Below are 13134 nucleotides of genomic sequence, written 5' to 3'. Positions count from 1 at the left end.
TTCCTCCTTGGTAATGCGTCTGAGAGCATCCAACCGGGGGCCAGTGGTCGGGGGTGGGGGGTGTCATCACCTATAGTGGTGATAGTCGGTGGTAAACTATCAAGGATTCTTTGTATCTTGAGGTCAAAGAACTCCGCTAACTGGTTACACCTTGCTTCAGTATATTCTTGATCGATCATTGGAGCAGGGACTTTAGGAAGTTGCTTAACTATTTTAAAAGTTTCCTTCACGGAATTGGCAGATTAATTAATTTTTTTCTCAAAGAAGGTAGCCTGAGTTTTCTGCTGTGCAGCTTTATATAGTCTCAGGGCAGACTGATAGGAGGCTTTGCTGTTAACTGCCCAGTCCTTCCTCCAGATACGTTCCGCCTATTTACAGGCTTTTCTAAGGTCTCTGAGTTCTGTGGTGTACCATGGTGATTTAAAAGTGCTACTTTTTTGGGTGACCATTTTGAGAGGCAGTACCGCATTCAGGGAGTCATTAAGCCAGTTCTGAAAGCTTATGTCTGCCACCAGGGGATCTGGTTCTACCACAGGGGCCATTTGTTCTAAGGTACGTGTCAGTTCTTCCAACGATAGTTTTGGCCAGGCTCTCTGTAATATACGAGAGCGAGGAGCACTTCTCTCTTCTGAGCAAATTTTCCATGAAAATGGAACCACAAAATGGTCAGACCATGGCAAGGGCAATGGGGGTCTAGCTATAAGCTGTTTACTATTTGAAAAAATAGGGTCCAGCAGATGCCCTCTGATATGAGTAGCTTCTTTGTTTAGAAGTTTCATTTCGAAAGCCTTAAGATCTGAGCTGAGGTCTGAGGCCACCTTATCATTAGGATCATCAAAGTGCAAGTTCAGGTCTCCCAGAACCAGAAAGTTGGGTGACTGAGCTGCCGTTGCTAGCGTAGTTTCCAGCAGGGATCCTGCAAACTGTTTTATATATCCTGGCGGGCGGTAGATAAGGAATCCTGAAAGGGAATTGGTAGGAGTTATTTGGATACTAAAACGGGCACTTTCTGTATCTGAGATGCCACCATCCTCAATTCTGCAAATGAAAGTGTCTTTATAGATTATAGCGAGACCTCCTCCCTTCCCTCGGTCCCTGTGCTGACTCTGAATGAGAAATCCACCTGGAAGAGCAGTGGTGATATCAAACTCCAAATTTGGGGATAACCATATCTCGGTTAAGAAGAGCAAATCAAGGTTGCTTTCTTCAATCAGTAGGTTGATCTCTACCGCGTGCTTTGGTAGCGATCTGCAGTTCAATAATGCCATCCTCAGATCCCTACAGACCTCCTTACCATTTTTCCTAGCGGAAATAGAATCGGGACAGAGTTTACACCGACAAAATTGTTTATCAAAACAGTCCAACTGGCGGCACCACTGGCCACTCTTATCGTGTAGTAGCAAGAGCTCTTCCCTAGAGTATGCTATCTGTCGAGTAGGGTCCACAGGCATAATAACTGGCCCTAAGCCCAGTCGGGCCCGGACGGGCCCAGACGGGCTTGCCTCTGGCGTGCCTCCGGCGCGCCATCGGCGCGCCCGCTGCGCCCGCCCGCTGCGCGGACGGGAAATGGATTTTATTTTATAGCGCCCGGGCCGTGATTCGCCCGACCGCTAGTGCGCAAACCCTGCCTTTCCCCCAAGATGGTGGCCAAAGTTGTCGCCCCCGGGAAGGCTGTCTATGTCCGAGTAGAGCCCTAAATCGGCCCTCGGTGTACTCAGCACAGATTCTATCAAGAGCCCCCAGCAGTCAAAAGCAGGTGAGTAAATACGAATCAAATACACAGTATGAGCTATTAAAAATGATTCTTTAGTGCAAATAGGCAGGGAAGATAAAAACAACTATTTAGCACCTAACTCCTGGCTTTCCACCTCAGGAGTACTTCTGTTAAGAGCGAGTTGCGCTGTTCCACTAACGATTACCAATTTATAGCGCCCGAGCCGTGATTCGCCCGACCGCTAGTGCGCAAACCCTGCCTTTCCCCCAAGATGGCGGCCAAAGTCGTCGCCCCCGGGAAGGCTGTCTATGTCCGAGTAGAGCCCTAAATCGGCCCTCGGTGTACTCAGCACAGTTGGCTCACGTTGTGATGATGGGAGATGAAATGTGCGGCAAAGGGTGATTTCAACATTTTATATCGGATGGTACTTTTATGTTCGGTTATACGAACTTTAATTTTCCTTTCAGTTTTTCCTACGTACGGAAGGTCGCACGGACATTTTAGCAGGTATGTCAGATTGGTTGAGTCACATGTGGCATTTGTGAACAGTTTGATCATTCTGCCTGACGATGGGTGGTTGACAGAATTCCCTTTGATTACGTTATGGCAATGGCTGCAATTAAGACATGGTTTCGTGCCGGTGTATGGGCTTGTGGACTGTCTGGGACTGGTATCTAATAGATTTTTCAAGTTTCTGGAACGTTGATATGCGAAGAGTGGTGGATGGTTGAAAATTCCACCAAAGTCTGGTTCCTGTTGTACCATCTGACAATTCTTTAAGATTATCCATTTGATGGCTGTACTTCTGGTGGAAAATTTGGACACAAATACTGTTCTTTGAGTCTATAGTTGATTATTATGTGTGGAAAGTAACGCCGTTCGGTTCTTAGATTGTATCCGTTCTTTGGCTGCTTGTAGAACAGTCTCAGGTTATTTCCGTAACAAATTACTTTCGGTACTGTAATATGTTTCTGTTTCTGAGCAAATTCTCTTTAACCTGAGTAGTTGCGAGTATGGTAGATGTTTTTTCAAAGGTGACGGGTGACAGCTGTCAAAATGCAGTGCGTTATTCCTGTCCGTGGATTTGACAAGTAACTCTGTTACAATCTTGCAGTCCTTCATAAGGACCATGACGTCAAGGAATGGTAAACTCTGAGTGCTCACTTGATGCGTGAATTTGATGTGATCATCAATATTGTTGATGAACAAAATGAAATCCAAGATTTCTTCTGGTGGACCAGCCCAAATTAGGAAAATATCACCTATATATCGCCAGAATGTTTTAATTTTATCCTGCCACATCGGGTTGTTCAGAATGTGATCTATCTCCAGGCGATGCATAAAGAGGTTTGCATAGCTGAGGGCTTCGCAATTCCCCATAGATGTGCCAACTAGTTGCATAAAAAACTCCCCATTCCAAGCGAAGTAACTGTGATAAAGTGAGTATTGTAATAGTTCCAATATTAATACTTTCACGTCTTCCTTAATGGGATGCTGTCATAAAAATGACTCAATTGCTTCAATACCTCTGTTGTGGGGTATGGACGTGTATAGAGCACACACGTCGATGGTGCATAGAGTGTTGATGTTATCTGAGTCCAAAGTGACGGTTTGGAGTCTGTTCAAAAAGTCGGTGGTATCACGTAGGTAGGTTGACATGCCTTTCACGATGGGTTGAAGGTACAAGTCAATGTATTTACCCGTAGGTTCATGAATCGAATGTTTGGTGGACACAATAGGACGGAATGGTGGTTTATGAAGATCCTTGTGTATCTTTGGTAGCATGTGTAATTTAGACATTTGGGATTGGTTTGCATGAGAAACTTCTTATCCTTTTCTGTGATGGTTCCCATCATAAGAGCTTTGTCCAATATGGTTTTCAATATCTTAGTAAAAGCGCCCGTAGGGTCCTGTGTCAATTTCATATAAAGGTTAGGGTCTTGAACGTGGGCTGTAACACTTTTTTGATAGTATTCAAGATCCAAAATAACCTATGCGCCTCACTTGTCAGCCTTACAACATTTGATGTGTTTGTTGTTGATGATTTATGGCCTTTTGTTCTTTAGAGTTGAAGTTGTTCCATTTGGGTGTCGTTTTTTTCAAAAATTATTTTATGGCATTCGAGGTGATCCTTTCATAAGAATCCAAAATTTTGTGGCTGATGGGTGCCTTGAATGTGCTTTTACTTTTCAGATTCTTACATGTATGTTCTGCTGTTGTGGGCATCGGTGGAGCGATGTTGGTGAAGAAATGTCGCAGTCTCAAATTGCACATAAATTTATAAAAGCTGATTTCTGTTTCCAGTTCATCTGAATGGTACGTGGGGACAAATGATGTCCCTCTTTGTAAGGTAGCCATTTGTACCGGGGTTAGTACCTCTTTTGAAATATTAATCACTAGGTTCTTTTGCTCCGAGTCGATTGAGCTATGGTTGTTGTGGATTCTTTTGTGGCTTCTGCTCCTCCGTGTTCGACGATTACGGCGGGCCTTTCTCTAAAAAAGGACCCCCTGTGGTGGTAACAGTTGTTTGCCCTGAGGATTCAGTTATCCGGTTAGGTGGAATGTTCTTTTAGAGTCTACCCAGTTTGGGTCCACCTCTTTGTGATGCAGATCCATCCGAACTGCCTTCATCAGATGATGGATTGTTGAAAGGTCTTTGCTGTCTACGTTGGGCGTGTAGCTCCGCCCAGCTGTAAACCTCTCCCAGCTTGTAGTCCATGGTGGCACCTTTGTACTTGTGTATTTTTCTGTCGTTGATCTCCTTTGTGTACTTGTCCAAGTGTAGGTTAATGTAATTTAAAGCTTTTTCTAAGTCGTCCTTTGACATATTCTTGTCAAGGGTTTGATGAATTTGAGTTATTTCTTTATCCAAATCTTCGATGACTTTGGAAAGTTCCTCTACTATTAACAAAATCAAGTCAAGGGAACAGCGGTTGAGGATGGCATACCATCGTTTGGTAAATTTGGGATTGTTCCTACAGAGAGTGGGTTTTAGCGCAATTCGTAGTTCTCTGGGGATCTGCTGGTCCTTGTGGTATCTTATTAGGGTCCCAGCGTGTAGCTGTTGGTTGATGACGCGTTTGGAGGTGTATAATAGTTGATTGAGCATGCTGGGTGTAGAGAGGGTGCTGCTTGAGGATGGGTCCACTTCCTGAATTAGAGAATATATTCTGTTGGTCTCATCAGATGTGAATCCAAATGTTTCCTCTCACCAGCAAATCGCAACTTTATAATCGCGGACGCGAACTTAATATCTTACTTCTTTTACCGCCCTTATATGGCCGACACTGCCACAGCCCTATTTCTATGCACCTTTCCGGCACTACCCGCTAGCAGACACTAATGCTGCCGACTTTGAGACAGTACCACGGAACTTTCACCAGTTCACCGGTAAGAATAATTACCAGCCGACCCACCGTCTTAGTTACCCTCTATACACGCGATAATGTATCCGGTTGACACCATTTGCCGATTGACTCGTATTTTATAATTTAATTCCGTGAGCACGCTTCTAAGACTGTTTTAGACCCAGCATGTCCATGTGGTGTTTATTTTACTTAACTTGTTTCCATCCTATCCTGCAAAACTGAGCACCTTTTCACTTGGTTCATTGATTGGCGATTGACTCGCGTTCTTTAATTCAATCCGAGAGCACGTCTCTAAGACTGTTTTAGACTCAGCACTTTCACGTGATGTTCATTTCACTTATCTTGTTCCCATCCATCCCGTACAGTTGAGCACCTTTTTCACTCGGTTTACTTTTGTCCCCAAATCACCTCCTCACCCATTTGAGACCATGTCACCTTTATAATGTTTGAGCCTGACTACCCACTCCTGAATATCATATACTTTGCTTGTAGATTGTGTACCAGTCCCCTGAAGACGGGCAGGAGTCCCGAAATGCATTGGTACGCAAGTTCCATAATCGGATGAATTGTTTGAAAATGTACCATTAATGAAGAGATGTTACGATTTGGATCTCATTCCGATGAATCTAATCTGGAATGCATACTATTGATTACATTTTCAGAAGAATCTCATTGATCTTCATTTATTACGTTTTGACACGAACTGAACCATAAAGAGTTTAACTCTCTACAGGAGTGCCACCAAGGGCACAGTGCCGTTTGATTCGACACTGATTCTTGTTTTTGTTCAAAACCGGTTCCCCCCGAGGTCAGGGGGTGTCCAACTAGTGGCACCCAGAAACCTGCGAATCCAGCAAGAACAGATTTATTATTGGATTTATCATTATATATACCTAGGAGTGCCGCACACCGCTGCCCCATTCTTTCCTATTTTTGTGACAACACATGCATGTCACCAAATGTGATTGTGCGACATTAGGTGGTTTATTTGGTACATGATTCCATGTAGTTGATGTGGCATGTCTTTGATCAGGGGGGGCGGGGATAGGGGGGTCCTGTGGGTAGTGGCGGTGGATGTTGTGGTCCTGTTGGGGCTCCCAGCTGCATGATCAGTGGCTCCACGGCATCGGTTGTACTTCTGGTGTGGCTGTGGGCTGGGCTCCATTTTGTTTTGCAGGCTGTAGTCTGACTTTACACCAGGTTGGAGCAGATGATAATTTCCTGCTGCTAACGCGCCTTATCGCATGTTTTGTGGTTGTATCGTTGATCTGTCTGGTCATTGAGAATGGTGCGGAGTGGTGTTGTCCCGGCTTTTGGCATGGAAATGCATATTCTGCCTCTAATTAGCGATAGTTGCTGGGGTCATCTGTGGCGATGTTTTTTGCAGCTCCTATCGCAGGTAAACTGGTGCTATGGGCTGTTAGCACCAGCTTGTGAATGGGGTGATATTTTATTGCGACATTGGCTGCGATAAAGTTCCGCTAACTCAGCTATAACTCCTTGAGAATATGCCCCTTAATTTCTAGGTAAGGTGGTGTTCTAAGTATCAAATGCTTTTTCTTCTTCTTTCCTAAGTGAAGAAATGTTTCCTTTTGTTAGTTAATATTGTGGGATATTGCTTTAATGAATATCACATTCAAGAGACACCCGCAGTGTGTTGACTGGGCCTCAAATCTTATCCAGTTACGATAAGTGTAAGTTTGGAGGGCGCCAAAAAAAGCTTACATTGTTAGAAAACTTGAGAACATAGTGAAAGTGTAATTGTCTTGCTTTGCTTTAATCTGATTGCACAGTCTTCTTGAGAACCGTGTGTAGGTGTATAAAATGTTAAACTTTATGTGGTTTTAGCACGGGTGAGAGCAGAGCTGTATAAGACCTGTCAAGTGTGCACTTTCGGAGAGATGACTAACTTTTACCTTGTCCTGCCTTATGAGACAATCGAAGGCTGGGTTGCCCTCTGCTTTGCCAAATTTGATCAAATTTGATTGTTTAATAATTGAACAATATGTATTCTGATTATTAATTTCTGCTAACTTGATTTTTGACTTCCATAAACCATTACCTTTAATAAAGCATCTTGGTTTATAATTTATAATTTTGAATGCATTTTTATTGTCCATGCTCAGGTGTGGAGCACTAACATCCTTAGGGGATTAACACCGCTCCTGCTCCATCCGGAGAAAATCTTTATGGTTCTCGAATGTGCTAACAATATGAAAGTATCCTGAAATGCATCATTCAGTAACATTATGGCTAATAAAGGCATCTTTTGGATACTCATCTCTCTGCATTCTGTCTGCCAGCATTATAGTAAAGAGAAAAGCATTACTATAAAGAGAAAATACAGAATCTGAACCTTGCACAATAGATGTGTATGCGGAGGCTGTCAGAGGTAAATTTTGTAAAATCTTAGTTATTCTGATGTGTGAGGAGCTTGTTCTAATTTAAGATAGTTGCAATGCTGAAATGACTGGAGCGTTGAGGTTCGAGTGCTTTGTCATTCATGTCCCTTGGTACAAGATACAGGCTAATCGGTTCAGGGGGTTGGTGCTGCGAGGAGGTCTGAAGGCACACACATAAGGCTTACAAAAGTACTCAGCCAATAACAGATGTTAGTTCACAATATTTTGTCAGCAATTTAACTTGCTGTGTAGTTTATTTCCTACAGGGCCGGCAGAGAGGATATATTTTATGTTGTACAGCTTCAGTGTATAATCTCGGGGTGACCTCAACAATTAGGATACTGATAGATCCTGGTGGGATGAAAAACCACTGCAAAGATGAATGAAATGGAAACGAGATCATAAACGTGACTTGGGCGGTTGTTTGGTCGAGAGGGTTCATGAGTTGCAACAGATCAAGCCCTGATAATGAAGAGTCCACTGACCTTCATTCTTGGGTTGTCTTGTTTTCAGGTAATTACAGCTGCAAGGACATCTGTAGAGTCACTCAGGCTTTCATGAAGAGGCCTATATCATTTGCAGGGGGATCAAAGATATAACAACATGTACTGAGAAACATGAGTCTTCACACTGATGTCATGCTGCTCAAAAAAGATTGTAGGTCATGTCTACAGGCTTGGTAGTTTCAATCCTTCCAAACTACTTATGGCTACACACTGGATTGTTCATCTTTGCCTCTAATCTCCAGGAGAGCCACATAAAAGTTCTGCCTCTGGTCCCACATTTCCGTTGTGTGCAGGTGCACAGAGCCTATGCAAGTAAATGTGAACCTGTTAAGCAAATAGGTCAGCTTATGTATCCAAAAAACAACTCTGAAAAAAATGTATTCGGAAATGATTTGGATGTCCACCCATAGTACCTGTATAAACACTAATTTAACAGGACGGTTCCTTGATTTTAAATCTCGCCCACTCTGTGAAGCCTACTGGGATATTATAGAGAGTCCGCTTGACCGAAAGCTGTTTTTCCAGTTTAGAACTGGAACCCTACCTGTAAAAGCCTTCAGTCATAAGTGGTCGGCAAATTGGGATGACAAATGCCATCATTGTAAAAATTTGATTGAGAATGTACCCCATATGCTGTTTGTATGTCCCCTCTATATATGCCCTTGTAGCAAGTGGTTAAAACCAATATGTATTAACATGGGCACCCGGAGATACATTGAGGCGCTACGGATATTGGAGACTGACTGTTCACCTTGCCTAGCGATTGCTGTTGCCAAATTCTTAAGGTGGGCCTGGATTATTCGCACCCGCACTTTAAAATCCTTTGATTATAGCCAATGATCTTTTAAAGACTCTCAATAAGATGATCGATCATGTTTTTGTATACATCAGTTTTTTTTTTTTAAAACATAATTTTAGAACAATTGTTTTTTAACTTGTAAATGACAGCCTCAAGATTTAATAACTTTTTAACATTGTATTTTTACTTTGGTTAGTATTTAAAATGATTATGTCTAATGATTGTAAGTATAATTTTGCTTTTATGACATGCTGTCGAATAAAGCTTTTTGAAATTGAAATTGTATCCAATATAGTAGTAATTGAGCTATAATCCACTGGCTATTCAGATTCAATAGATTGAAAGTGATTTTCTTTCAGATGTGCCATAGTTGTGTGGCAATCAGCACAATCGGACGATTTTGCTTAGTTTTTGCTTCTTGGGAGAATTAAGGGCCCAAGATGTATGGGGTTGCACACCAACTGCAATCAGAGGTCTCAATCAGGCAAACATACACTGATTTACACAAGGAGAGTCATTATGTATTCTCCTCACTGGTATAGAGATGAAAAGGCCTGTACCCTGCTCTTTTAATCAGCTGGCACCACCCACTAGGGGCGTTATGATCTGGTCATGGTAATGCTAATCATCCAGGTGAATAGAAATTTGACTTTTTGTATGCCTCTATCGCCCAGCTGACTCTAGCATTATCTTCGTGGGCTACAGACAAAACAATATAGAGCTATATCAAGGGTGTTGTAAAATGATATCCTGCAGGTGAAAACACTTGTTGGCCGGAAAGACTTCGAACGGGATTCGGATTTGGAGAATCTGATTCTAAACCTACGTTTCTGACCAAATTGGATGCATTTGCAACCAACAGATAATGAGGAAAGGAAACCGTTTGGGCTGTCCGATTCGGTTCCGATTGGCATTCCGAAAGCCAGAGTCATTCAGAGCCAAATCGTACAGCTCTATGGACACTGTTTCCAAACGTGCGATTACGATGTTCGATAATGACAGCCGTTCCGAATCAGTCTGCCCGACACAAAATGGCTGTCAGAATCAGAATTTGGGACCCATAGCAGGCCCCCCTTCACCCGTAGCCCTCCGTTTGGGGCCTGTGGGGGTACCCATGACACCCCTCTTTACAACCATGCACAGTGTGACAGGCACCTTGGGGTGTCTGTAACAGGGTGACATGATTTCCCCAGCCACCCCTTTTTTCAATGGGAGCCTGCGTTTTCGTTCAGAACACAGGCTCCCATTGAAGTCAATGCAAGTGTGACCGATATCGTTCAGAAGCCTTGTAATCGGTCGGTTGGACTTTCAGAACCCGATTTGGTCAGAAATGATTCCGAAACCGATTCTATTTTGTTATTTTGGTGTTAAATGATTAATTACATTTACTCTAATTTTCTAACTCAGTGTGATATTTGTCTTGAGTTGAGTTTTAATTTATTACTGTTGGTGTGCTGCATAAAAACTTTACAAATTGTCTCTAAGTAAAACCTGACTGCTTGTTGTGCCAAGGAACCCAGGGTTAAGCACAAGTTAAACTAGTGACTTTTTGTGGTTCACCCTGCCAGGTATTGCGGCTGTTGCTTGAGCTGGGCCAACATACGAGTCAACTAACAACCCAATTTCTTACAAAAAACCTTGAGCAGTTTGTTTTTGAATTTGCTATTTTGATTTGATTTGAATCATACTATATTTTCATGTGTTTACTACTGATTTTTGGCAGCATTAAATGATTTGAGTTTGTATCTTTGCTAATCTGCTACTAAACTTTCATGGTTTGTAAATCAACTACCCTCTATTATCATTGTGGGGCCTAATTGCTTCACTGTCTTTGATTTATTGTTAATTTCTTGAGTCTTGCCTCAGTCTGAGACTAAAGGTTCATCCGCTGGAGTGCAGCTTCTACTTGAGTTTGCACTTACGATCTGCACCAATGCAAATCCATTCCACCCTGCAAAATAGTACACTTCTAGTGCCCTGCCCATAAATCAATGGTCACAACCCACTTAGGTTCAATTCAGAGGTAGGTGCAGACCTCACTCCTTAGGAAACATAATTCTCAAGAAAATTATCATCTCCTAGAGGCCAGAAGAGATTTGAGGATTGGGAGTGAGAATGAAGGCAAGCAGTAGGAAATAACTCCTGGTGTCCAATGCCTACCTTTCAAGTCCTGATTCTGAGACCAACTTGAAAATTTTTTCTGGATTGACTTGATCATGCTGATTAGAATCTCTGTACCCTGTGAAATATTTTCTTCACTGTTCCAAGCACCTCGGATCTTGTGCCAGCGTTTGTCAATCTAAAATACAAAGCAACATTGGTACTATGCTTTCATATGACCAGTACAGACACACATTTGAAGACACAATTTTCAATGAGGATTATGTATGTAACACCATGCCACCACTTTATTGATGATGGTGCTTACCTGCATCAAACCAAAGGCATTTCCTCCATCACCCCATCCATTCCTAAGGACAGCACCAGCACGGGATTCACGAGAAATGATTCCAGCAATCACAGCCGGATCCATACACAAACTGCGGCCAACTGCCAAAATCTCTGTTTTGTATTTGTTCATGTTTCGGAGGTCAGTTGCTGCCATCTGGTGGGATGCACGGACCCCTGCAGTGAAGATGGTAAAGTAGTAAAAATACTGTTGGCATTGTTGTTTGATCACTGACATTCTTCCAAGTCAAATATCCTGAGCCACAGGGACAGGCATCAAAACAGCAACTGTCAATACCCTTTTCTAGAGGCTGCAGTACGATTTGCTAACAACATCAAAGAAATGTACAGCTGTAGGACTGCCTGTGCCTAAAACTGATTTTATAAACATTCACAAAGGGGAAGGGATCCCTTGAGGACCCCTTACAGTTTGCAAATGGGTTACCACCTACTTGAAGGAGGTGGTAAAAGGCGAATGTTTTGTGACCGCATTTTGGTCACAAAACATTCACACATACCACTATTAGTCACTATTAGGTAGGGATGCCCTTAACGTGCCCCTTATTAATGCTGAACTGCAAACCCATCTTGCGATGTTGTAATTGGTTACCGAATTGCAAAATAGGGCTTTGTACATAGAAAAATGTTTTTTTCCAGTCGCAAATGGTCCAATTTTCTAAATAGGGCAATTTGTGACCTAAACAAAATGCATAGTACATCAGGCCCTTGGAAACATAGCTTACATAAAACATGACATAGATAAATCACAATGTAGCAGAGGTGACTTAAAAATTTAGCAAATCTGTCTTTTCTGCATGGCCATCCCCGATTTTGCCTTTTTCTGGATCTCATTTTTGCTGGGTATTGAACTCTGTGCACTAAACAGGAGTAAAGTGCTGGTGCTCCCCTTTTAAACATGGTTAAATTGGCTTATCCCTTATTGACATTTTAATTTGCCGATAAGTACCTAGTGTATGCTATAGAAATGTGCTTAGGACCAGAAAGTTAAATGGCACCTCTTGACTGCAGCATCTATTGTGCTATCTATACGATTGGCTTGTAAAACATGGCTTCATGCCTACCATGTGTAGTCGGACTACTGTAGCCTTAAATCTGCTGTCAGACCTTTTAAAATAAATAACGCTTTTTGATTGGTGGCAAACCCTTCTTTTAAATATTATTTCACCCCTAAGTACACTCTTTTCCCCACACAGTAGTCTCTGATATTTAAAAGTGGAGCATGCACAGAATTAAAGTTGGCATGTATCTCAAGGGACTGACCCCAAAAAGTTATTTATATTTATTGGGCTATAGCTGGATCCTAGAAAATATCAAAATACAATTAGAAACTTTAATCTATAGCTTCTAACAAGAATCACCTATAATATTCATGTAGTCCCCTTGGCTGCGGAGGGTTGGTGGGGCCAAAAACCCCTGTTGTTGCCAGAAGTAAGTCCCAAACAGCTGGATTGCTCAAACCTCATCAGAGGCCTGCACCCTTTTTCAACCGCTCTGCAAGCATGCCTCCTGGTGCACCACTGTCTGGGAGATGAAGTCTAGTGGTGAGCGAGCAGGTAACTTCTACTATGCTGGAGGTTGGCAGACTTTTTTCTGAACCCCACATTCCAACTGCTAGAGTTTACCACCCACCCCTATCAGAGACTCACACACCCACTCACTGACCCACTCATACACCCACTTACAGCACCATTACATTTTCTCACACTCGCTCACAAACCTACTCAGACACTAATACCTCCACTGAGACACTCTTGCACTCACTCACACACTCAGGGGCCGATTATGATGGTGCTTGGAAAGCCTCTGACCGCTAGTCAGAAGCTTTCTGACCGCGGTCCGAGGCTTTCTGACTGACTATGTTGGTTTGTGGTCGGAC

General features: G+C 42.6%; 1 protein-coding gene across 1 annotated transcript in view; it reads right to left on the bottom strand.

Annotated features, from left to right (window-relative positions):
- LOC144773245 (lysozyme g-like) overlaps nucleotides 1–13134 on the bottom strand; it is a 329098-nt gene that overhangs the window by 29457 nt on the left and 286507 nt on the right. The window contains exons 4-5 of the mRNA XM_078658148.1: nucleotides 11218–11414; nucleotides 10950–11088 (exon numbers count right to left, since the gene is read on the bottom strand). Of these exons, the coding sequence (XP_078514274.1) occupies nucleotides 10950–11088; nucleotides 11218–11414 (336 nt within the window). The remainder of the gene's footprint in view (nucleotides 1–10949; nucleotides 11089–11217; nucleotides 11415–13134) is intronic.

The sequence above is a fragment of the Lissotriton helveticus genome, chromosome 8 (genome assembly GCF_964261635.1).
Source record: "Lissotriton helveticus chromosome 8, aLisHel1.1, whole genome shotgun sequence".
Classification (NCBI taxonomy): domain Eukaryota; kingdom Metazoa; phylum Chordata; class Amphibia; order Caudata; family Salamandridae; genus Lissotriton; species Lissotriton helveticus.
The sequence above is the reverse complement of the archived record's forward strand: the minus strand, read 5'-3'. Positions and strand labels throughout refer to the sequence as shown.